The sequence below is a fragment of the Eleutherodactylus coqui genome, chromosome 8, assembly GCF_035609145.1.
Source record: "Eleutherodactylus coqui strain aEleCoq1 chromosome 8, aEleCoq1.hap1, whole genome shotgun sequence".
Classification (NCBI taxonomy): Eukaryota; Metazoa; Chordata; class Amphibia; order Anura; family Eleutherodactylidae; genus Eleutherodactylus; species Eleutherodactylus coqui.
In genome coordinates this window covers 41,685,808-41,711,980 of record NC_089844.1, presented here as the reverse complement: position 1 = coordinate 41,711,980, position 26,173 = coordinate 41,685,808, and the positions used below count along the sequence as shown (strand labels likewise).

Genomic DNA, 26,173 nt, shown 5'->3' with positions numbered 1-26,173 from the left:
ATGGATCCAAAAAAAAAGCTGCACCAACAAAAATAATAGCGTACAGCCTGCAAGTAAATACAAACAAGCACAGTTTGTAATGACTTATATTTCTATATTGCCTTACAAACATCTGGCTGCAGGAAATAGGCCACAAAAAAAAAAACAACAAAAAAAACAAACAAACAAAAAAATTAGCATTTTTCCCTACAAACACTGCGTGCAAAACCACCCTTGGGTAAAAAAACAAAACAAAAAAAAACCTTAAATAATTACAAAAATTGTTTCTCATTTAATTGCGATAAACCCCCCCCCCCCCCCCCCCCCCATCCTCCTTACCCAATAACACCATCAAAATCTCTGGCATTTGGAAAGTGGTGAAAACAAAAATATCAATCTCTTCCACCACCCTGCTACAATGAAGACTGATCAGCGGACCCTGCAGAAAACTGCTATTGTTGTCTATTTCCTGGCTGTAATGATTTACATGATTTTTGAGTTGTCAGGACATTAAATCAGTCCCAAAGACTCTTCACTTCAGCATCAGACCTAGTTTTCAGAGATTCTGCAGCTCCTACTAGGAAAAGGTACATGACCCATCATCTCGAGTTCAACATATCGGCCACCAATTATGGAACAACTACTAATAAAAGACTACAAAAAACTAATTGCATATAAAAAAGTAAAAAGCCAACTTTTTTACAATTGAGGGACGGCCATGAGCATGAAATTATAATTTTTTTTTACGTCTTTGTCCACCTTAGTAATTTTTAAAAATATATATGTTAAAAAAGCAACATAATATTAGCATTTCCCGCTCATTACGGTAGGTCTAGAAAAATAATCCTCATTTTTGTCCAATTTGTAATTAGGAGACCCGTCAGTTTATGGACTGCCAAATATTGTGCAAGCCAGGCAGCTGCAGAAGAGCACCCCAGAATCTAAGCATTTAGGGGCAGCTTTGTACAAGCTCCGAATCATAATACAGAACCCATGTAGATCTATGGGCCCATTCCGTACCTCAGAATCCAGCAGAACATTAAAAGATCATGGCGTACTCTACTGGACACCAACTTACGGAAGGATTTTCACTAAAAATTGCTTTTGCGGGACAATTTCGCTGTAATACTAGGCTATATAGAGGTCATCACCCTTCTCATCCGTGACAGTGTAAGAGCAGAAGCAATGGTATTCTCTAAATGGGTAAAGCCAGGGGTTTTAAAGCAACAAGGATCAAAAATAACATTGTTTTGGGGATTTTTTTTTTTTTTTTTGCTAGGAGTATTACAAAGCTTTCAATAAAAGGACCCATCACACAGATCAGAGAACATTCTGAAATTGCATCTCCCAAGGAAAATGAATGTCTATCAACAGTCCCACAGAACACACAGTGCGTCCGGTTCCGTCAGGGTCTTCTTGTGTTTTTTTTTGCAAAGTCCACATAATAACTCATTGTCTTGCATTTTCCATTAAAGAGATTAAAAGGCAGCAAATTAAAGAATGCCAAGCAAAAACTATCAGCAATTCTACTCATCGATACTGGTGCCAGTCAGTCAATTGTGTCATTGCGGAACATGGTGACTTGACCTGCAGTCCATGCTGAAACCAGAATTTTTGATTTTTTTTCTCTCAGACTTCGAACTCCCGTCTCTATTGGTTTACCCTGAAGACATTCATTTCCATCTAGGCACATAGATACCAGTAAAACGTCCATCAGTGTTCCAGAATTTTATATATTTGTCCCTTTGTGAAACAAGTGGTAGATTCCATGAGACTCGTCACCATGTTGGTCTAGATAGATTATCTTCATAAGCTTCCTGGCATTTTTTTTGATAGTTCTCCATCAGTTCCACCTTAGAAAATATGTAACTAATTCAGCAAGAAGTGTCTTAAAAACTTCCCTATGGCTTTGTAAGACTTAGAAAAGTGGTATCTAAAGCCTTCATTTATTTAAAGCTCAAGTCATTGGACCTTCTCAGAACTCATGAGCCAGAAGGTAAATCATCTTTGACCCAACGAGCAACTGGGAGATCGACTCAACGAAACAAAAAAGTTGCAGCTTATAGCTTATCTTTTTTCAACAAAACTATTGAAACGTCAGAGGAAAAAAAAAAAAAGAAACAGCACCAGTATTATCTACTTTAGTGCCCGATTGCCCTTTTATTAGTGAAAAGGAACCTGGACCAGCGGGTGAAGCCTTCAACAATAACACGAAGCTGATAAAATGGGCAATTAAAAAAAAAAAAAATGGGCAAGTAATAGTTGGCAAGATGCTTTGGCAGAGAAGGGGAGGGGGATGAGGACTAAGATTTTAACTATCTTGCTACTATAGATATAGAAGCAAAAAAATATAGAAAAAAAACATCTAAAATATATATATATAGTTATATATTAAAAAATGTCACAGCTTTTCTGCAAATAAGGCATGGGATTTACTACTGTAAAAGGAAAGAAAATCATTTAAGAACCTGGAAGGATTCTCTACAGACCCAGCTGTGAACAAATACGTAAGTGACCCTGTAATGTTTTTTATTTTTAGATGTTAATGGCACAAATTTAAAAAAAAAAAAAAAAAAAAAAAAACAACAAAAAACCTGGGTCTTGGTGAAGAATAACCTGGCACCAGGAGTCACCTATACCATGCCTCATGTGACACGGAGTCAATGCGATGGGTAAATCATTCTACGAACAGATAACAATACGCTTTCTAAGTCATGGAGTGCATTTTCACAAGTGTCCTGTGCCCGTCCAAAATAACAAAAAAAAAAAATTCAAAAAGTTAAAGTGACAGGTTAGCGATTTCTAGAGCTTCAGTCAGTAAGGAAAACCAGCCAATGCATCACCTCCTCAAATTTTTTTTCCCCACCACGATCTCCTCCATATATCAAGAGAGTGACTGGAGAGGAGATACATGCTGGTTGTCTCAAGATGATGGCGACTAATTGGTCAGCTCTTGCAAATCCTTTTTTTGGTGGGTCAAGCCCAATAGGTACCAGACCAACCCAGTACAAGAACCATATGGAAACAAAAAAAAAAAAAACTATATATTTTTGTGAACATACAGGTTTCAAAAATAATCTACATGTGCCAAGATGTTGTCAGCGTCAATACATGGACAGCGTGGAGCCAACATGAGCTTATTGGACCTTCTCCCCCCTCATTATCAAAAATTAAGCAAAACAAAATTAAATAACAGCAACAGAGCATCTTACAGGGTTGGCCCAGACCTCCTCTCTCTACTCTAGAAAAACTTTTCACTTCTGTTGCCTCAAGCTTTACACTGTGTTTTGTTTTTTTGTTTATATAGAGGTTCTCCTTTCCTCGGCTTCTTCATCATAGTCTTTTTTTTTTTTTTTTATACATCTTCCGAAGCTTTCAAGATTTTGAGTTTTTTTTTTTGCCATTGCCGATGAGATGAGGAAAACACAATAAAATAAAAAGTAAAAAAAAAAAGGGAGAGATCCTTGTGGACATCCCAAGACAAAGTAACGAAAAAAAACCCACAAGTGATTACGTCCATCCAGCCATTGTAGGTCAACGACCAAGGAATCATTCAATGTTGCTACTGTCGAAGCTGTGGCACTGCAGGTCACCTGTGGCATAGTCACTACCGGGAAGCTTAAGTCCATATTTGTCTACACACCAGCAGATTCCACGTTTACGGCCTCTGGAAGGTTTGCACTGTCGGAAGGAGAAAAAGAAAGCATTGTCAGAATATTGTGATGAATGGACATAAATATGTAGATAGCAGCCTGACCGGGTGCTCAGTGCATTTATGGAGGACTCCATTCTTTACACTGTTATTTCATGACATTACAGTTGCCTAGATTGATTGTACAATATAACGTCCCATGCACATGGCGAAGACTTGAACAAATCTTGCACAATGGTAAACAAACTCCAAGCAATTCTGAATACAGGGAGTAGTCAAAGGACCGATCCAGCGCTATATCTCAGTGCTAGGGTGCCATATTGAAATAATATACTTGAATAGGAAGGCATGGATGAGCTACATGAGGGTATGGCGTATGGGCCCCTGGAACATGGATTACAATTTTGTGTTGTGTTCCCTGTTAGAGCGAAAGAGAGGGAGTACAACCCAGTTGCAAAGTTGAAAAGTAGCATGCAAGATGCAGAAATCCACTTTCTGCATCTCTCCAAGTCCTGTGGGACCGCTCTTGTGACTGAAGGAAAGCGTACTCGAAGTGGCCTCCTTTCGCTACGATGGGGACAGATGGTCATCCAATAAGTCATCCACCGTTGTCTGCAGGAGAGTCAGGTACTGATCTGCATTGAGGGTTCCTGGACTGGACATGGGTCCAAAGATGGTTCTATGAATGGTATGGTAGCAGAATGAGGTCACTTTGAGTCCGCTTTCCTTACATCAGTCATAGCAGTGATCCCATTGAACTTAGAGAGACAAGGCAAGTAGATTTCTTTCACATGCTATTCGTCAACTCTGCAATTGGATTTTACAATCTCTCTCTTACATTGGCCACAACACAAAGTTGAAATCCACATTCTGGGGTCTGTGTGCATACTACTGTACAGTGCATTCATGCCTTCCTATTTAAGTATGCTATTGTTATTTCAATATAGGACACCAGTGTTGAGATATAGCACTGGATCAGACTTTTTGACTACATCATGTGTAGCTACTATAATACTGCCCCCACATGTACAAGAACATATCAACGATAATACTGCCCCCCCCTATGTACAAGGATATAACTACGATAATACAGCCCCCTATGTAAAAGAATATAACTCCTATAATACAGGCCCCATATGTACAAGAATATAACTCCTATAATACTGGCCCCTATGTACAAGAATATAACTACTATAGATACTGCCCCCTATGTACAAGAATATAACTACTATAATACTGCCCCGTATGTACAAGAATATAACTACTATAATACTGCCCCGTATGTACAAGAATATAACTACTATAATACTGCCCCCTATGTACAAGAATGTAACTACTATATAACTGCCCCCTATGTACAAGAATATAACTACTATAATACTGCCCCCTATGTACAAGAATATAACTACAATAATACTGTCCCCTATGTACAAGAATATAACTACTATAATACTGCCCCGTATGTACAAGAATATAACTACTATAATACTGCCTCCTATGTACAAGAATGTAACTACTATAATACTGCTCCAATGTACAAGAATATAACTACTATAATACTGCCCCCTATGTACAAGAATGTAACTACTATAATACTGCCCCCTATGTACAAGAATATAACTACTGGTAAATGGATAAGCTTTATATTCACTACTACATAATTCTTATTTTTACTAGTCTGTGTCTTACTTGTTTTCTCTTGAAGAATCCTTTTCTATCACAGTTGGGGATATAAAATGCTCTGGGGTACACACGATGTGACACCTTCATGTCTTGCATGACAGTTTCCATTTGTCTGCGGCAGGGGCCCTGAAAGGAAATTCAACCATTAGAGAGTGCAGTACATGGAGCAGACCTAATACGGTTGATGAACATTTATATGATGGACATTCTCCTTCAGCCAAAAGAGTTTACCACGATGGGATCCCATTAAACGCCAACTGTCTTAGGCCAACAACACTCACCAATTCCGACTCAATGTTGTACTCTGGAGAGGAGAGAGTCTGCGCCTTCTCCACTGCCACAAGCCTTGAAGCTGAATGCTTCCTCTTGTGATAAGTTTGCAGAGCTCTGGATTTCTGCTCGGAGACAGCAGGTACTACTTTACGGGAGATTTGCTTTTGTGAGTAATGGTCTTCGGTCTCTGAAGTGGTCGGATCCTCCTCTCTCGATTCTCGCTCTGCAAGAAAATGAATTGTACAGTCATTATTACAGGTTTTGGAGACGCATCGGTCAAGAGTATCAGATATACAATATACAGTCATATCCTAAGACCATGTAAGACCTAGAGAAGCTGTGGGGTCCACCAAAAGGAGGACGCATGATAGACTCCTCTCCGGCCTTGTATGTGACCTCCTCACTGGTTGGCCACTTTTTGCTTTTAGTTCAACAGCCATTCGGACTTGGGTTAAAGACTTAAGTAATCTGAGCAGGGTCGATTGCTAAGAATAGGAGATGGCTGCTGTTAGAAAGTATATACATAGCAACCAGATTATCAGACTCCGCTTTTTGACAAAGTTGTGTTGCCCATGACAAAAATAGAGAAGACGATGATAATCTTCTTGATCACAGTTACTCCAGACTAGCTTCCACCAAAGTGTGTACTAAAGGGCTTGTGCCAATATAGAGGCTAATGCTCTGCTCAGCGGGATCGGATTACTTAAAACACCCACTGATCCCAAGATCCCCAAATGACTGGAGCGACATTAACGCCTGTGTTCTGCCACTCCATTCCTTTCAATCAAAGCACCGAAGATAGCCAAGTGTCCGCAAATCTTCAGTTTTCCTGTGGATAGGGAATAACCATCTACCTTGGCACAACTCCTTCAATGTGAAGGGGGGCACCATTACTGTATATTGGACATCAGAGGGAGGTTCCCGTCATGGGACCCCACTATAAGAGCCAGAATGGAGCACCAGTCTGTAAACCTGGCTCCTGTTCTGGCAGGAATAAGGGGTCCATTTAAACGGCTACCATAACATATATAACCTGTAGCAGTTGCCTGGCTGGCTCCAGCTCAATTGGTCGTTTGACATGCATGTTGGCAGCCGGACTTCTGGCAACCAGTTGATCGCCCATGCAACTTTAACATGCTAGGGTGGTTGTCGTTGATGCTTTGCATTGTTTAGTTGGGTAATCAAAGCTTACTGTACAAAGCCTCCCCAATGAGGATGATATTTCCAGTAACACATCATTAACTACCGCAGGCCAATAAATTATATCTCTGTAGCATTGTCCCGTACTTCTGTCCATATAGAAGCAGCTGAACACTGTGCACAGATGTATTGATTCATTCCTGCCTAAGTGGAGCTTACAATCCAATTTTCCCACAATCAAGGGCTTCAGGCTAAACTTCTTGGAAGTCAAATCCCATAATACCGGTTTTTGATCTTTGACAGGAAACCCAAACATACTTAGTTAAAACACAGAAGCCCAAGGCATTCAGTGACCCGACCAGATTGAAAATTCATTGTTCCTGCACGGCTTTACCTCATCTTTGGGCAAAAAAGTGGATTCGAAAATAGCCAAGGTGGATACCACTAGAGGGCGGCAACTCCCAACATTTCATAACAATTCTCGTCTCGGCGATAGCGCTGCACACACCATAACCCCTGGTCTTAACATTCAGCGTTATTACCCTTCTCTGGGACCAGAACTCATTAGGAGAACATTTTGAATATTATCTAGATCAGTGTTTCCCAAATTCCAGTCCTCATGGACCCCCAACAGGTCATGTTTTCAGGATATCCTATAGTAAGAACACCTGAGGCAATGTCTGAGGCACCGACAATAATTACATCACCTGTGCAATACTGAGGAAGTCCAGAAAACATAACCTGTCGGGGTCCATGAGGACTGGAGTTGGGAAACACTGATCTACAGCAAGATTGTCGGATTTGTGTCCACAGAACGGTACTCAACTCTCTGCTCTAGGTTTATTGGGTTTGAAGATATTGCTTTGGGTTTCATACACATACACAGCCTAGCTCTGTCCATCACTAGGAAGCACACAAGCATTTGTCCTCGCCAACTACCAAACCCTCATGATGCTCTTTGATACCGATGGTGGACCCCTCCTTTGAATCTATCCAGTTACCAAGACTGCTGCATGAGTTGCATCGACATAGCAGCAGGATGCTAGAAAGACGATCTGCCCAATTAGATATACCCATTGAAGGCAACTTGGTAAGATTTCCTGCCTTCTTGAGAATCAATGGGGGTTTATTAGCAGTTCTAAGAGGTGGAATCTATCAATTCCAAGAATTTCTCCAAGAGTTGTTGTTTTAGATGAAGGTTTAGAAGAACTGCTCTAGGTGCAAGGTCAAACTTACTACCCAAGTCACAGATAACACTCTAGTGGGCCCAGGCTCGGAAGCAATAATGGATCCCAAATTTACAGCCAAATGTGGAGCCAATCCTTTCTGGCAGATAGGCCATTCAGGAATCTGAAAACGCTGTAGGAAACTTCTGGAGGAGCCGTAATTGGCTATATATGGGGTGTCACCCAAATTTCTAAGGATATGGTTGACTAGAAACTTTAAAGAGGTTGTCCAGCTTTACAATATTGATGATCTGTCCTTAAGATAGGCCATCAATAGTGCATTGGAGGGAGGAGATGAGGGGGTCTGCTGTCTGGAACCCCCAATGTTTGTTCACCTGGCGGGTGCGCCATCGTCCAAAGCTGCTGTGTTGTGGGTAACATACAGGTTTATTTGCATTGCAGCAGCCTAGTTTGGTATTGTGGACAAAGCTCCCATTGAATTCAGTGAAATACTAACCCAGGCTGCTGCAGTGGGAACTGAACTGCATGTGTCGGGCAACACAGCATGTCTAGATAGTAGCACACCAGCCTGGAGAACAGCTGATCGCCAGGGTCCCAAGTGGCGGACTTCAACTGATGTACTATTGATGGCCTATCCTGAGGACAGGTTGTCAATAGTGTAAAGCTGGACAACCCCTTTAATTAGAAACCTGTTTAATCATTCATACATGTTTTACGACTCAAAAGGACACAAGAGCCAAGCAGAAGATTTAGGAAGGCTTCTCTATGCAGTGCAGCTTTACACTAGCAGGACAATCATACAACACCACGCGGACTATTGCAGAGCCTTCATAATGATCTTCTAAGACAATATTTAAAGACTGAATTAAAACTGCTAGACCAGTATTCCCATCATCCACTAGAGACCCCCCTCCAGACTTTCCATTCTCTTGTCATCATGACCTTGGGGTCAGCTATTCAATACTTTCTGAAAAGCCCGATGACATTCACACAGCCCCCTTAAGTATCCAATTCTGCATCACTACCCCCAATCACAAAGCCAAGCAAAAACAAAGCACAATTACGGCCCGCTCAATAGATCTGCTCCATTATTCTAGAAGGTGTGGCGTTCACATAAGGTCTGAGGGTCAGGACGGTGAATGGCACAGAATGAGACCGCTGTAATGAAGATGACACTTAAGGAGGGAATGTTTAAGTAAACATCGGCCTGCATTCCCTCATCTCCACCTGGACTCCTCCAAGGAATCACAGCTGCTGCCCAAAGGCTGGACATCTGCTCATCAGTCTACAGACTCCTTATCTTGAGGGGTTCCCAAGGCTCATACGCTTGGGAATGCTAGCACAAGGCGGATTATATTCAGAGCCAATATGCCCATCAATGGAAGATTTGGGGCTTGACAATTTTTTTGGTTGACAGCCATCTAATGTCTATGGACATCTCATCACCCAAGAGGATTTCCCCATGAATCACTTTTGTGGTATATTGAATGGAAAGTGTTCATTTTGCAGTTTCTTATCTCCCATAGAGTTTAATAGAGAGTGGCGAATGGGGACCAAGCATTGCTAGGAGGTTCAAGAGATTGGATAAGAGAGATGCATCTGAAAACATCTTTAAAAGGGGTTTTGCCAAGATAGAAAGTTACCCCTATCCACAGGGGATCCAGAAGGTCACTGCATTGCTCTCAAGAACAGCAGATTCCGAGACCCTGATAGGAACTGAGCGATGGTTGCACACTTGCACTACAGATTAATTCATTTCAATTGGAGTGCCAGAGATTGCCGACTGCTTGAATTTGGCAATCTAGGGCATTCCCATTAAAATGAATAGAGTGGCATCATGAATGCATGACCCCAGCTCCAACCATTCATGTGAGGACCTTTGGGACGCCCATTCTCAGGATCTTTGGGGGTACCAGCAGTCAAACTCCCTCCGATCAATGAGTTATCCCCTATGCTGTGGCCACAACCCTTTAAGGATAAACTTAATGTCGAGTTCTACGAATGCTTAAGCAGCAGCAGCTCCTGAAGAAAGTCAGAAAGACAAGCAACACACCATAAGGTAATGACGTATGGACAAGGATGAAAGCATTGATCATGGTGCCAGTTGGGTGCTCACCGACTCTAGAATACAGGTCACTGCTATCCCCCCCAATTTTCCAACAGGATGTGTTGAGAATGGGTGCCAGTGAATGCCAAAACTAAGAGAGTGGTGTGACAAGTGCTGCAAAATAGCACGAGAATAGAGAAGTCTTACAGCATATGGTAACTGATCTGAAGAAGGGGTTAAGGGGGTTGTCCAGTTGTACACTATGGATGGCTTATTTGAAAGATAGACTGTCAATAGTAAATCAGTGGGGGTCTGCTGCCTAGGATCCCACTGATCAGCTGTTTCCAGGGCTGACAGCTCCGTTCCCACTGCAGTGAACAAGTTTGGAATTACAGGCAAAATTTCCATTCAAGTGAATGGCCTGTAATAAAAATCTTGGCCATTGGAGTGTAAACGAAACCATCTGCATCCTGAAGAAATCAGTTCACTGCTCCGCCCCACCGGGAGAATAGCTGATTGGCAGAAATTTCAGGTGGTGGACCCTGCCGATCTACTAGTGATGTCCCATCTTAAAGATAGGCCATCAATAATTTACAGCTGGACAACCCCTTTAATTCTACCCAGAAAAGCGACATCTATCTGATAGTAGCATATAGTGGAAGACTCTAATCTCCTACTATGGGCGAAATGCTTCCCACACAGGTCTTTGGCTTTTTGCATTGCTTGCTCCTGTGAGCTTGCTATTGAATGCAACTTTTCAAGCAACTTGTGAAACAGTTTTCACTGAAGAATGAAAACTGCGGAGGCAACATGAATTACAATTCTATCTGCAGTCTGACCTGTAGCGATCATTTCCCCATTGACAGTGGAAACATGTAGCAATGCCTCTACAGCGCCACCTATTGGATGTCAGTATTTCTGCAAGTCAATGTCAGACACTGATTTTCAGAAATACTGCCTTTCAGTAGATGGTGCTGTAGAGTCATTGATCTATTTGCATAGGTTTCACATGCATGATCTAATAAGTCTCCTCAGATCTTCTAGGAGCTCTCCCTAAAATGAAATTATAACCTTCCTGACCTACATTATAAGCTTCTCACCCTGTCAAGCAAATGAGGGGCAAAAACCCTGAAATAGCTATCTGTACATGGCTATCATTTCCTTCGGCAGAAGACTCTGGTTCTGACTTACATTTCCAGTCATTGTTACAGGGCTTGTAACAAGTTCTGAAATTGACTTGCAAGAATACTGCCTTCCAATAGGTGGCGCTGTAGGGGCATTTATCCAACTTTCATTTGCATGAATTTCCCAGAGGAGCTTGCATGGCCTTATAAGTCTCCTCATGCCTAGAAACTATACATTTCCCAACCATTAACGACAGGCAGATATGTGTCATAAGCCATGTTATACAGCAATTCTTTGCATCCCATCAATAAAAAACAAGAACAAAACCTGCAGCATGTACCAGGCTCAGGACTCGCCACTTCTGTCTGAGTGGAACTGATACAATGTTTCTATATCCAGGCTTAAAAGACAAACTTGTGAAGTTTCCTCGCAAGCTATGGAGCTCCTGCCAGCTGCATCCTGCCTCGACGTCCATCATCCTCATTGGTTTACCATGGGCAGAACCGCTGAAGTAAATATTCATAAATCCTGGCTTACGTTGGGGTGATGCATTAACTGAAGGATGTGGTCTCTCTCTTGCTCCGTTTCAGATGCCTTCTCCTCCGATCACAAACCCTTTAGTTGCCAGGGGGCAGCAGTGCCTTGGATTTATGACATCTCTGGGAGAGAATGGGTGAAGCCACAGTTGGTCCTCTATTACACAACCATGACCCCCGAGCAGAGACAAGTAACCTTGTTACACGTGCAGCCATGAGGCACACAATCCCCCCTTGTTCAGGACCTGGCCTCCATTCGCAATTACGTGTTGAAAAGCATAGACTGTTTGAGACATACAGGATTTGTCTAGTTTTACATGGGAGTCAGAGTAATAGCCTGTGTGTTCTGGCTCCTAACCAGTGCCAAGCCTCCATTTGTAAGCCCGTGGCACTGCAGAGAACCCCCTTACAGGGGTCACCATGGCCAGATGCCCTCAGAAAACCAAGACACTTAATCAAATTACTAACCGTAGTTAGTGTTCAGTTCTCGCAGTCAATCAGCTATCCTGAGGAGCCTAAATCAGCATCTAAGTCTTAGAATCTAAGAGGTGAATTCATGTTTTAAGGTCTTCTAATGGTTTCCCAGGAATAGGAGCAGACCGAAACATGGGGCACATTTGAAAAGATGTGGGCGTTCTTCAGGGATGAGCGAGACAGATGGCAGCATTTTCCAGTGCACAGAACCTATGTGACAGCGCCATTTTCAATACTTTAGATCGTGATGTTCACATTCCAAGAACAGAGCGTAATCATCAGTTTTCGCCACTTGTGAGGAATGGCACCCATCGACATTCATAGTCAGCCGGTCTGACAACTGGATTGTGAGAGTGGTTACGGAGGACTGCTGATTGTGGAAGAGATTGCCTGCAAGGTCGGCATTTCCATAGCATCTGTGCACGTCATGCATGCAGACCTGAAGGTGCAGATTGTTTCCTCCAGGTTAGTTCTGCAAATGTTGACTTAGGCCACATGCACACGGCAGGTCCGGATTCCGACAGCAGAATCCCGCATGGAATCTGGCCCCGAGATCTGCTACATCTTAACATTTGCTGAAGTGCTACTAGAGCTTTAAAAGGGGCTGATTCAAGGTTGTAGACACCATGAAGACACAGGATCCAGATAAGGATGTCTGGATAAGGCTCATCAGTGGAAGGTGTGAAGGAGTTCAAGGGTCTCCTCTCCTCAGGCATTGTAATGTTAGCAAACCAGAGAAGGGAATTGGGACTAGGGTTACTCTGTCCTGCTCTCCTGCAGGAGATAGTAAGAATTAAGGGTAAGCAATCAAGTTGTTCTGACTATATATGAACCAGTATTAGGAGTACTTAGTTTGAAAAATCATGCCCTCTTGTATAGATTGGCCAACTATTCACAGTTATCCACTGGATCTTTGAATGGCTACCCTAAGAGGTATTTGATTTTGTTGGTCTCAAGGGGTCTGCATGAGGTACTACCACACGTACAAGGCCTTCAGTAATGGACCAGAGCATTTAAAAAAAATGTTATCTACCATATCTACTTTCAGTGAATCTTTCCAATTACTACTTAAGGATCTTTGGTCTACTGTAATAAAAAAATAAAAATTGAACCTGAAGAGCACTCAATAGTCTGTAAAGGCCCAGAAAATATAATAGGCTTCAGTTACATCTTCCATGTCTCTAATGGAGAAGACAAGAAAAGTAAATTACAAGATGTGGCTTCTGTGCTGCCCTGAGGGCCAACACAGTAACTTACTGTAAGTAGTAGTGTTGAAAGAACTGAAACAGTCAAACCCGTTTCAGGTTAAACTTTCCTTAAAATTTGGTTTGCTGCGAATTGGAAACTCAGGTGGTTGGTTCATCTTGGCCAAACCCACTAAAACTCCTTTCTTCAAATTCATGCAGATTTTTTCCCTTAGTCATATTCGAACCTAGGACCCCGGCGCCGCAAGGCAACAATGCTAACCACATTCAGAAGACAACAAAGAGAAAAAAAAATAAAAATAGGGCTTTCGTGGCTCTTAGGCAATTTTATACACTAGTTTTAGGGATACTGGTGAAGTGCTGGTTCAGTTCAAACTAATTGGGACTGAACTGAACTTTTTGTCAAAGTTTGGCAAGCCTGTCAAACTTTTCAAACGTTCCCTCAGTCTCTATGAAATCTAAAATATTGCAAGGTACAAGATCTACAGAACTTCACATATTCTGCAATAATCTAACTGTGTTCATCTCCATGGCCAATAATTAATGACTTGACTAACACTCATTGCTCATGAGCCTCTACGATTATTCCTTAGATTTGGATCTACTCTTGACACATCTTAAAGAATGTCTTCATCATTTGTGGTCCATAACTTAGAATCACTAGTACAAAAGGACCAGGAGCGTAACTATAGAGGATGCAGGGGATGCGGCTGCACCCAGGCCCAGGAGCCTTGGGGGGCCCCATTAGGCCTCTCTTCTCCATATAGAGAGCCCAGTACTATGAACAAAGCACTATAGTTGGGGACCCCGTTCCAGATTTTGCATTGGGGCCCAGGAGCTTCTAGTTACGCCTCTGAAAAGGACTCTTATGAAGACACTGCCAATTCAGTATTTAACTTGGACACCTTCACCCCTCCAAACTAAAGGTTAATGATACTTCCAATGGTGCTGTACGTATTGTAGGTCACTTCTATGTTAGCACCATCAATGATTACTTCAGAAGTATTTGGAGATGTGAAGATCTTCAAGCAAAAAAAAGTCCCATGGAGTGCTGGGAACCCTTTGTTCTAACTCTTGGAACCCCACCAATGAAAACTTTTACCATGTTAATGATGGGTCAAAAGTTTTATCAAGACCGGTGGTCATTTTAAGAGTCCACACTGCTATTCTAGTGGAGCTGATAGCATGTACTCTCAGATTTTGCATTTTATATTTTGCTTTGTGGAACACGCTTGTGACTCAAATAAAATAAAGCACTGGACTATATATATTCCCCCCCTCTGAGTTAACTTGCAGATGTTCCCCGGCAGGAAGGAGTGTGCAGTGCACTAGAATATCAGTACAGTTTTTAAATAGCCTGTGTGACAGCTCGGGGGTCAGGTCACTGGGATGAAATCAAATAGACTCATCTCCGTATGTTGAATTTCACCATGGATATCAGCTGTGGAAACATGACCTCTCTAGTATCGGACAGACTCTCAAACAAAATCAGGCCTCAATTGTCTTCTCTGCATACACACCTGCTACACTGCAGCCCCCACCGCCCCCCATCAGCAAACACCCGCACTCATGACCAGTTATCCTGCAACATAAGCAATAAACTGTCAAGCTATTTATTGCCCCAGGAGCCCAGGGCTCTCCAGTGAAAGCCATTTCCCTCACGAAGTCACACAGAGGGCAGAGCAGGTGCGGGAACCTGGAGCTCTTCAGCTACTTGAAAGAAAGTCCAAGAAAGAAAAAGAATAGTCGTGTATTCTGCATTGCCAAATCACGCTTCATAACCGCATCCATTGGATGGATGGAGATATATATATATATATATATATATATACATACACACACACACACACATACACACATACACATACACGCATATACATACACACACACACACACACGGCAGCTGGATATATGTTGTACAGAATGCAGCCCATCAATGCTTCAAGTGCTAGTGAGATATCAGGAGCTTCAAACCCCAAACCTCAGCCATATCAGTCATTTTCCGAGAACTCAGACCCCAAAGTGGCTTCCTCGAACCTGCTTCTTTTTTGGGAAGTAACATCTTGTAGACTTTTTCTTTCTTGTTACAATCGGGAGACTACTGATTATTTTGTTTTAAGTCACTGCAGTACAAAGATCAAGGTTTGCCATTGCAGCTGGGGGCGCTATTGCAGGGGTGCCTATGGAAAATATGTGGTGGAAAGTGGTACTGCAATTGCTTGAAACTGCCTCTGTGCAAGAAAAAAATAATTCAGTGCTCCCCAAAAACGTGAAGTCCTCTTAACATATCCCGAAATAGGGACTCTAAATGACCAATATTACTGCACAACTGCAATCACCTGGGGAGATTTAATGTAATTATTAAAGAGGATGGAGACATTACATTTCAATGCAACCTGTTTTTACATTTATGGAATCTCAGGCAGGACAGGCAGGGGTTAAAGCACAGGGCTGCTAATACACACCCCTGCCTCTTCTTTGTAACTTAGCTCATTATCATTTTTTGTGCTGACGCAGCAGTTTCTGCACCCCTGCCCCCCACACCTCATTCTTTCAAGGACTGCAGGGCGTTAACCATGCAACCATGAAAGGCGTTTGCTCCCCCTCCTTTCTTGAGGCAATGGCGGGGGACCCCCGACCCCCACCCTTCTCTTAACAATCAGCTGATCCTGGTTGCTAGAGAGAAACACATGGCTAAGGCTAGCAGGCAGTGGTCATACAATAGCCAGCTGCTGAGCGTTGCATCACTGCCCAATGGCTCTGCAAAAGGGGAAACTTTCTGTAGTTGGGTAAATTCTGTAATTGCTAATGTGTGGTTGGTTAGTGTAAAAGACGCTGTCAAGGCCCCCGTGGACATTGTACAAGTGGTCTTGATCCCAGTTGTGATTGTGGTTGGCACATCTTGCTCTGCATGGTGCTACCTGCATTTGCTTCCAAAGGTAAGATGTGGCACGCAAGTGAGGTTGTTGTTGGCTGCTGTAGTGGAGTGTGCAAGTGGGTACGAAAGGTATGAGCAGAAGAGGAGTGCTGCGAGAGAAGCTCAGGATGCCCACCGAGAAGTGGGGTGCAACTAAAAGCACTGTGCTGGGTGAGAGCCCTGGAGCCTCCTCATCCGCGCAGAGTGTGTCCTGGTCCATCTGAACTGAGTGTATGAAGCTACAGTTTATGACCTGCTGTTTTGGCGAGAGAAAAAAAGTCCATCAATAAAAATATGAGCGTGTACCATTGGGAATAGTGGAGTGCCCACAGAGCCCTGCCAGGCTTGCTGAGTATTAAAAAAGACTGTAACTTGATCCCACAAGGGCTCACAAGCTGAGATAGTGTTGCCAAGTCTAGAGCCAGTATTGCCAAGTATTGGAATTGTATTGTAATGTTCTTCACCATTCAGAGCGACGTGTGCCCTGGTCAGTCCCAACTATAGGAGCTTCTACACAGAATGGATCATTCAAATATGAACGATAATCGTTCAGCGTAAACAAGCCAAAGATTAAAACGACAAACAAACGTGTTCGCTTCTTGTTAATCGTTCATTTTACGCAGGCATAAAAATCATTGTTCGCATGATTTGCGAGCAAATGATTTATCTGCTTGTAGACCCAAGCCACACCAGCGAACCTTGTCATTTTTTGCTTATTCGACTGATTAATTGCTCTGTGTAAACGTACGCCAAGTCTACAGAGCTACAGTTGTTGACCTGCTTTGACAAGACAGTGAGGAGATCAATCATTCAGAGACTGTGAGTGCCTAATATTGTAAACTGTTGAGAATGTCCACAGAGCCCTGCCAGGCTTGCTGAGTATTAAAAGAGACTGTAACTTGATCCCATAAGGGCTCACAAGCTGTTGCCAAGTCTAGAGCCAGTGTTGCCAAGTACTGAAACAGTGTTGCAATGTTCTGTAACTGTATGCCAAGTTAAAGAGACTGTACCACTGGTTCAGCTGCCAAGTAAAGACTGTTACTGTTAACGCAAAGTATGCTTGGTTTCTTAAAAAGCAGTTGCTCAGTTGTAAACTACTGATAGCCTAGCAGGATAGGTCATCAATAATTGATTAGCTAGGGTCTCCCGGTCAGCTGCTCTCTGGGTCAGTGTATTTTTACACTGAGCTGATTTTTGCAGGAAGCAGATAGCTCTGTTCTCTCTCCAGTGGCCAAACTTGCTACTACAGGCTAAATTCCCACTGAAATGAATGAGAACTTGGCCTGCAATACCAAGTCTGGCCACTGCAGTGACAACGGAGCTGACTACTTCCTGCAGAGATCAGCTCAGTGTATGAGCACACTGGCCCAGTGAAAAGCTGAACAGCAGGCATCCTGGGTGGTGGACCCATTGATTTACTAGGTGCTGGTGTCATATATAGACACTGGAAGCTAGGGGTTGACCTGGCAGAGCTGAAGGTAGTGCCCCGGTCACGTCCCTAGCTGCCGATTGGCTCCTGGTCTCTGCTGTGTCCCGTCCCATCCCCACTGTTACTTGCACCAGGTGACAGGCACAGGCTCCTGTTTTGTGCCGCTGTTATGCAGTCTTCAGCCACTCCCTCCAATGGCAGTGTGTCAAACAGCACTGTATTCCTCCTGGCCGGCCAGTTACTTGCTGGCTGACAATCGTCTGCTGCTGTTTTGTGGGGCTGTCCCATCTTCAGCCTTGGCCCCTCCAGATGGTAGCCTACCAGCAGCCAGGGAGAGTGACAGCGGGGGTTGGTAAGGCGGGGTGCCAGAAGGTGAGATGGGGGCCCAGCTGCAGGAAAAATGACAATCAGGGTGGGGAGCCCAGCGGAGACAGCGACAGCAGAGCCAAAAGTGGCGATACCAGGAGGAGGAGTAGGAGAAGGAGTAGTAAGAGGAGGGCAAGGAGATGTGTAAGCTGTCAGCGGAGAGAACCGCTACATGTGTCTCTGGGGAGTTGTGTGGGGCCATCAGCCAAACCGCAGCTGTGGGAGTGACCTGCCCATCCCCTGTAACTAAGCCCGGGCAACCCATCTCTCTACCCATAGTTCCGGTGGAGACATATTACACCAGTACCGATTTACTATTGGTCGTCTACCCTAAAGCTAGGCCAACAATAGTTCCCAACTGGACAATCCCTTTAATATACCTGTGTTGTAGGGTCCCCCACATGTCATAAGCCATTAGTGTTGTGTGTTTTCTTTCCTCTCAAACAAGAAAACTCACAGGAAAAACACCAGATGACAGTGAGTGATTCTGCCACGATGACCCGTGGTGATTATAGTGTGAGACACGATCACATTCTATCAAACCTTTATGTACTTCTAAAGAGGTTGTAGACATTTAGTCACTTCCATATTACTGTATTCTTCAATGTAGGTTTGGATATATCCAAATAGCATACCATAGGCCTTCAGGGGCGGGGTTGACCAAAACAAACTATCCTTTTAAGAGATAAATTTTGACCTATATGTGGCTAATTATTATGTATCAAGACAACACGGCGCCATATAATAGTAGCAGAGCTCGAGCTATGACAAGCCTCCATACGTCACAATGTTCCTGCTGTGAATACCAGCACTCAGTGAAGAGGTTAATAACAGAATAGAAAAAAAAAGAAGATATCAAGAAAAGAACAGGTTAAACTCCTTCTGTATAATTTTCTCATCAAATCTTCAGTTTTGGCAAACACTTGACTAATCCTTGATTACTGATACAAAGTCTGAGCTCCGGGCGATATTCTGTGTTATTCAATCCAAGCTCACAGCACTGCAAGAGAAAAGGAAGAAAAAGGATCCTGGTGAGCGGAGAACCGACATCACCAGTAATCCAGGATCCAGCGCAGACAGGCTGCCAAGTTCTAGTCTTGTACATAGGTGGCAGCATTACAGCAGTTGTATTCTTGTCCATAGAGGGGCAGCATTACACCATTACGGCAGTTTCATTCTTGTTCATAGAGGGGCAGCATTACTTCTATTCTTAAACCTGGGGTGGGATGGGGGAGACGGACAGAATTACCTCTATTCCTGTATTCCTGTACCTGGGGAAGGAAGGGGGGGGGGGGGGGGGGGGTGAAGGGGCAGTATTAGCTCTATTCTTGTGCCGGGGGCTACTTCTATTCTTATACTGCACCCCCCCTTCTCCAGGTAAAAAAAAAAATAGAACTAATACTGACCTCCTAGGTACAAGAATAAAGACCTGATACTGCACCCCTAGGTACAAGAATGGTACTCATTCAGCAACTCCAGAACACTGCCCCCTCTCTAGGTACAAGAATAGGACTAGTACCTGGGGGGAGGGGGCAGTATTAATTCTGTTTTTGTACCTAGGGGAGCAGTATCAGATCTATTCTTGTACCTAGAGGGTGGGGGTGAGGTCAGTATTAGTTCTATTCTTGTATCTAGGGGACAGTATTCTAGTAGTTATATTCCTGTACATAGGGGGCAGTATTCTAGTAGTTATATTCCTGTACATAGAGGGCAGTATTCTAGTAGTTATATTCCTGTACATAGAGGGCAGTATTCTAGTAGTTATATTCCTGTACATAGAGGGCAGTATTCTAGTAGTTATATTCCTGTACATAGGGGGCAGTATTCTAGTAGTTATATTCCTGTACATAGGGGGCAGTATTCTAGTAGTTATATTCCTGTACATAGGGGGCAGTATTCTAGTAGTTATATTCCTGTACATAGGGGGCAGTATTCTAGTAGTTATATTCCTGTACATAGGGGGCAGTATTCTAGTAGTTATATTCCTGTACATAGGGGGCAGTATTCTAGTAGTTATATTCCTGTACATAGGGGGCAGTATTCTAGTAGTTATATTCCTGTACATAGGGGGCAGTATTCTAGTAGTTATATTCCTGTACATAGGGGGCAGTATTCTAGTAGTTATATTCCTGTACATAGGGGGCAGTATTCTAGTAGTTATATTCTTGTACATAGGGGGCAGTATTCTAGTAGTTATATTCTTGTACACAGGGGGCAGTATTCTAGCAGTTATATTCTTGTACATAGTAGGCAGTATTATAGTAGTTATATTCTTGTACATAGGGGGCAGTATTATAGTAGTTATATTCTTGTACATAGGGGGCAGTATTATAGTAGTTATATTCTTGTACATAGGAGGCAGTAGTATAGTAGTTATATTTCTGTACATAGGAGGCAGTATTATAGTAGTTATATTCTTGTACATAGGGAGCAGTATTATAGTAGTTATATTCTTGTACATAGGGGGCAGTATTAGAGTAGTTATCTTCTTGTACATAGGGGCAGTATTATAGTAGTTATATTCTTGTACATAGGGGGCAGTATTATAGTAGTTATATTCTTGTACATAGGGGGCAGTATTATAGTAGTTATATTCTTGTACATAGGGGGCAGTATTATAGTAGTTATATTCTTGTACATAGGGGGCAGTATTATAGTAGTTATATTCTTGTACATAGGAGGCAGTATTATATTAGTTATATTCTTGTACATAGGAGGCAGTATTATAGTAGTTATATTCATGTACATAGGGGCAGTATTATAGTAGTTATATTCTTGTACATAGTAGGCAGTATTATAGTAGTTATATTCTTGTACATAGGGAGCAGTATTATAGGAGTTATATTCTTGTACATAGGGAGCAGTATTATAGTAGTTATATTCTTGTACATAGGAGGCAGTATTATAGTAGTTATATTCTTGTACATAGGAGGCAGTATTATAGTAGTTATATTCTTGTACACAGGAGGCAGTATTCTAGTAGTTATAAACTTTATAAACATATTATATCTCCATATGCACAATAACAATGATTGTGCACCACAACAGGGTAAAATACAGAAAAATAACCAACCCATCCGCACTAATCGTGTCATGTACGGGTTCGCCTAACATACTTTTACAGTCACTGGCAGAGGTGAACCTCACCATGTTTGCCACCTTTAGTAGAGCCAAGCAATGCAGGATTATAAAAGTCATAACCAGCTGTATAATTTACAGCCAGAAACTTATCCTGATGCCCAACAACAAGATATGAATTTATCACTTTGCTCTGGGAAACGAAGCTACAGCACTGCCCCTAGTGGTAAAGCTTTACAGTGCAGGAGATTCTTCTAAGTCTAGAACAAACCACTAACCATTTATGCACATCAACAAATAATCTAAAAAGGTGTAATAACAGGAGTGCCCTTTTAACAAGTATACAGCGGTTTATGTGTAAAAAAGCCACGTCCGCTGTTTAACAAAGCACAGGCTACATGTCCGCCCCTGTACGTACATGACGGCAGGGTTGTCAGACAGATCTAAGGGTTGTCAGCAGTATCCTTGAATGATACCATTCTGGTCTTTATTATAAATACAGAGTTACATAAGCAGTTCTGTGCCAGCTATACCTAGCAAGAATTGCCGGGCTCTGCAGGGCAGCCTGCCAGCAATAACGTAGGTGGAACACTTGTAGCTGGGAGGAGTAACCCTTTAAGTGCTGTACAACCATATGTTGCCCACCGCTGGCAATAAAACTGTATTATTTGGTCCCTGTATGTAAGCCTGCATATTACATAGTAATGTATACACCAATTTCCTATTCTATATAATGTATATCGCGGATATATTCCACAGGGTTATACAGAGATGCACTGAAATTACATAATACAATGACAAGTAGTTCATAAAGACAATTTCAGCCCCTCCCCCATCTGCAGTAATACACCCACAGAGTTAAAGAACAATTAAAAATTACAATTCTAAAATGTTTGCTCCCACAGAGGATGCATGTCTTATCCAGGCACATCTTGCATTTGCAGAAGTGATTGTTACTGGGGCAGGGGGCTGAGAAACATGGATTTGCAGTAGGCTGGACTCACATAAAGTATCATGAGCCAATTTCGGTGGGGCGGGGACCCACACAGTGGATGATTCCTAGACAAGGACACTGATAGGCGTGGACCCTCCATTCCTCCAGGGGTGTTGACAGGCCAGTTATGGGACTTCTCGCATTAACAGGTTATATTAACCAATTCTTCTCCCCCCAGTTCATGGCAAAAACTTTTTTTTTTCCGCCAAACTTGTCATTGACCGTTGAGATCATGTGACCCACAATGACAGGGCGACTATGGAATGTATACATTGTAATGTGTGTATTGGTAGGGCAAATAGTGAACATTCCACCCTAATGGTGACAAAGGGTTAATCTCAGCCTATCCTCTGAGTGACTGGGGTGATTATCATCAATGTATACAAGTCTGACAAATAAATCATATGCAATATGCAGGTGCTGACAGCAGTGAACACTCCCTTCAGGTCTGGCAAACAAACAGTTAAACATTGCTCAAAGTCTACTCCCACCCCCTCTCCCCAAGTCTGCAGCTTGGCAAGAGATTTGCATTTTAGGGATACAGTAGGGGACAAAATGTTGCAACCTGGGAGCCATTGCCTATCATGAGGAAGTACAGAAATGGAGCAAAACTATGACAATTATTTACAGTTCAAAACAAAGTGATGTCATTACCTGGGAGGATTAACCCTTCACACTTGGGGTTATTTATACATCTGCATCCCAGTTTGGACAGGATATGTTGCAGGAGATATTTTTGGAACTGTAGAAAGTTTACAAACTTTTTACAGTTACATTAAGTGTAAACATAAATCAGAACTGATACAAAGTGAATATGAAATCCAGGACATTCTGCTAGATCATGCACTGGGGAAAAGGTTGTATAAGGTGACAGGAATCTACATGGACACAATTGCAAAAAAAAGTCTGAGAGACCCTTCACACGTGCGGAATATTTCTGCAAGACGCACCTAAAAACGGCTTAATCTGCTGCTGCAGATTTCTGCTCCATACTCCCACATAACCCGTATTCATGCAGATTTTAATGCAAATATTTAGGAGAGTCTTGCAGAAAAATTACACATATGTGAAAGGTCCTTAAGGAGTGATTTGATTGACAGCTGTCAATCATTGCATCCTAGCTAAACACACAGCCAATATTGACAGGTCTGCTAATCAGTGCAAAAAAACAAGCTGCAAAAAATAAAAATTATATAGGAGAAGACCCCTCTTAAAAACTTCAGGTGCACTTACCTATCTTGACCTGGTCCCTGTAGATCTTCTCATTGAGGCAGACTCCCCTACCATGAAGTAGGGCATGCAATGGCTTTTCTTCTCCTTGCTTAGGGAGACAGCGGAGCCCCCCAGCACAGCGCTCAGTGTACACCCCACAGGACTGTCCCTCAGCCAGGGCACAGGTCATACAGCAGCCACAGCCTGGCTCCTTCACCAGCTCACAGCCCACAGGGGTCGGTGGGCACATAGACATTGCCTTTTCATCACAAGGCTCACAGTGCACAAAAGAGCCCAGGCACTGGCAAAGCCCAAGGCACAGGGTCAGGATGAAGCAGACAGACAGGATCATTGTATAGGAGATCTGGGGAGGGGGTGCAAAGTGCTCCAAATACAGAAAATAGGGGAGTGTCCCTGCAAAATAATCCAAAAAATGCCAACAAACCAGCAATGCAGTCCCTTCAGTGCACAAAAAAGGGATGCACTCTAATATTGTGTGCAAGAAATGCAAACTGCTCACACCCAGGTAGCTGCTGCTGTCCTCATACACCAGCAATCGCTTGGATAATACCTGTTGCTGCAGCCAAGTCTATGGTGCAAAGTGTGCAACAGGTTGAAAAAAATGTGTTCTAGATCACAAGTTCCTCTCCTTGTGTTTCATGCACAGTAATCCAGTAATTTTTGCTGCAGAGTGTCCTGAAAATCTTGAAAATTCCTTAAATCTTGCAAAAAAAATTATATATATAAGAAAAAAACTTTATCTTGCTAAACCTGCAGCCTGATCAAATCTGTACTGGGCAGAGAATTCCCCCAAAACTGTGAAAAAAGGGAAAAAGTCAGAAGAAAAAGACGGAAAATACTTTGTAAATCTCCCAACAGTTGTACCCTGCAGAACTTTCTAAAGAGACTGATTACTGAGAAGCAAGCTGTCTTTTAAATAGACTACTCCTGGCTGCCTGCCAGCCTTAAACTGCAATTCGATATCACGACAGCCAGGCTGAATAGCTGCCAGTAACCAGGCAATATAGTAGAGCATAATATGACCAGGTCTCTCATTGTGGATTAACCCCTTGTTCCCTGCAGCTGAGGGGCAAACAATGAGACAAGAAGGCAGCTTGCTGACTTTTAAGATTTTAACTTTTTTTTTTCTTTTGACCACCAAACTTTTACACCAGACCCCTCCCTGAAGTCTTTTTTTCTTCTCCCTTTTCCAAAAGGTTGGAATGAAAATTTCTTAGAAATCACTGAACTGTTTTATGGGAGCAGTAGAAAGTTTTTATAAACTTGTGGATCCTGATTGCAATGTGTTAAGAAAGTTTTTTTTTCACGTCAGCAAAGGAATGTGAACATGTGGATAAGTGCTAGGAAGGGGTTAACTTCAAGGAGAACTGTGTTGTGCAGGTTTCTTTGTGCAGAGCTGTAACATTTTCTTCTTCTGCATTGTTTCTGTACATTTGTTACTTTGTATCAAGTTTTGTTTTGTGTTTTATGATCTTGTTGTGTAGGGAGCTGAAGGGTTAATCTCTTGTGATAAGCTTCCCATAGCCGGTGGGCATCTGAAAATAGTCCCTTAATGTAGCATTATTGGCAGAGGTGCTGGGCAAGGTGAAAAGTACTGGGCTGGCAGTAAAAAGATAATGCTCAGAGCAGGGTGCCAATTTAGGTTGAGGAATTAGCCCGAGTCCTTTTATGTGGATCTGCGCTCAGTTTCAAGACATAAGGCTCCTTATTTCTGAGGTTATTAAAAGCATTGGACTGCAAGTTCCAGAAATGAAGCAGCTTTGCTCTTAGGAGGGGGGGGGGGGGGGGGTGTTTTTGACAAGTGAGCCTGGTGAGTTTGACAGAGTCTGGAAAAGGAGGGTGCAATAGGCAGCTATATGGTCAGTAGGTATGAATGCTACAGGATACTCTATGTTGACAGAAGTATTGGGACACACATAGACGGTGATGACATTTAATTTTATTCCCCTTCTTGCAATAGAATGTTGGGTTGTCTTTGACCTCAATGCCTGCAATAACCCTCCTAGGCTGCTTTCCACCAAATTTCGATAGATCTATAGAGGGATTTGCCTCCAATCTTCTAGGAGAGCTTCACATAGTGATGCGGGGGATAATGGGCGTGTTGGGCGTGCACGGATACAGTGTTCTAATTCGTCCCAAAGAGATTGAATTCCGGACTATGGCTGGCCAATGAAGTTTGTAGACATTCTGCGCCTCATACTAAGTGTTAACACTGCATGCCATATGACATGGTGCTCGGTCATGTTGATGGAGACACGGAGCTGAACCAAAGTATTACCACATTATCCAGAATGCCTTTGCACCCACTGGTGTTGAGGGTGGATATCATTATATTCAATGACCCTAGTTCTTCTTGGCAGAAGCACCCCCTGTATTACATATCCTCTTTGCCTGACAGCACAGGATTGATGGGTGTCCCAATGCTTTTATCAACATAAGGTATACCCCAAATGCCTCTGACATGGTCCATATGATGCCTTGTGGCAAGGGGGCACTCTTTTCTCAAACTTATTTGGTCTTTCTCCTGTATTCTCCCCAACAGCTGTGTAGAGGATGGGCAGAGCCTTCTACATGAGTGAAATTTGGAGACCAGAGCTATGGTCATAACCCAAGGAGAGCCCGAATTGCAAAATAATAGATTTTCTCTTAAAGGGGCTGACAATACCAATGCAGATCTCTGTAATTTGTTCTATTCTGTATTACAAGCAAAATCAAGGTTTCCCCAAAATCTTCGGATTGTCCTGGGGCTGGGTGGCAGCTTGCTGCAGCTGTCTGCTTTACCCACTGCTCAGTCAGTCTTCGCTAGGAGGACATGCAGACTGAGCTCCACCTATTTTATAAAGCTAAGGACACAA

At 42.7% G+C, this 26,173-nt stretch overlaps 1 protein-coding gene across 1 annotated transcript; it reads right to left on the bottom strand.

The window, feature by feature from the left end:
* Positions 1-301: 301 nt before the first annotated feature.
* On the bottom strand, positions 302-24,184 carry IGFBP5 (insulin like growth factor binding protein 5). The gene is made up of 4 exons (XM_066575552.1): positions 23,319-24,184; positions 5,596-5,810; positions 5,321-5,440; positions 302-3,660 (listed from the first exon to the last, which is right to left on the bottom strand). The coding sequence occupies exons 1-4, from the start codon at positions 23,647-23,649 to the stop codon at positions 3,529-3,531; spliced, it is 798 nt and encodes a 265-aa protein (XP_066431649.1). The 5' UTR covers positions 23,650-24,184; the 3' UTR covers positions 302-3,528.
* Positions 24,185-26,173: the final 1,989 nt, after the last annotated feature.

Excerpts from the sequence above, each read along its gene's own strand:
- IGFBP5 (XM_066575552.1), bottom strand. The coding sequence starts at position 23,649 with ATGATCCTGTCTGTCTGCTTCATCCTGACCCTGTGCCTTGGGCTTTGC. Across the intron at positions 5,811-23,318 it reads CAGGGACCAGGTCAAGATAG|AGCGAGAATCGAGAGAGGAG; the intron begins GTAAGTGCACCT and ends ATTTTCTTGCAG. Across the intron at positions 5,441-5,595 it reads ACAACATTGAGTCGGAATTG|GGCCCCTGCCGCAGACAAAT; the intron begins GTGAGTGTTGTT and ends ATTTCCTTTCAG.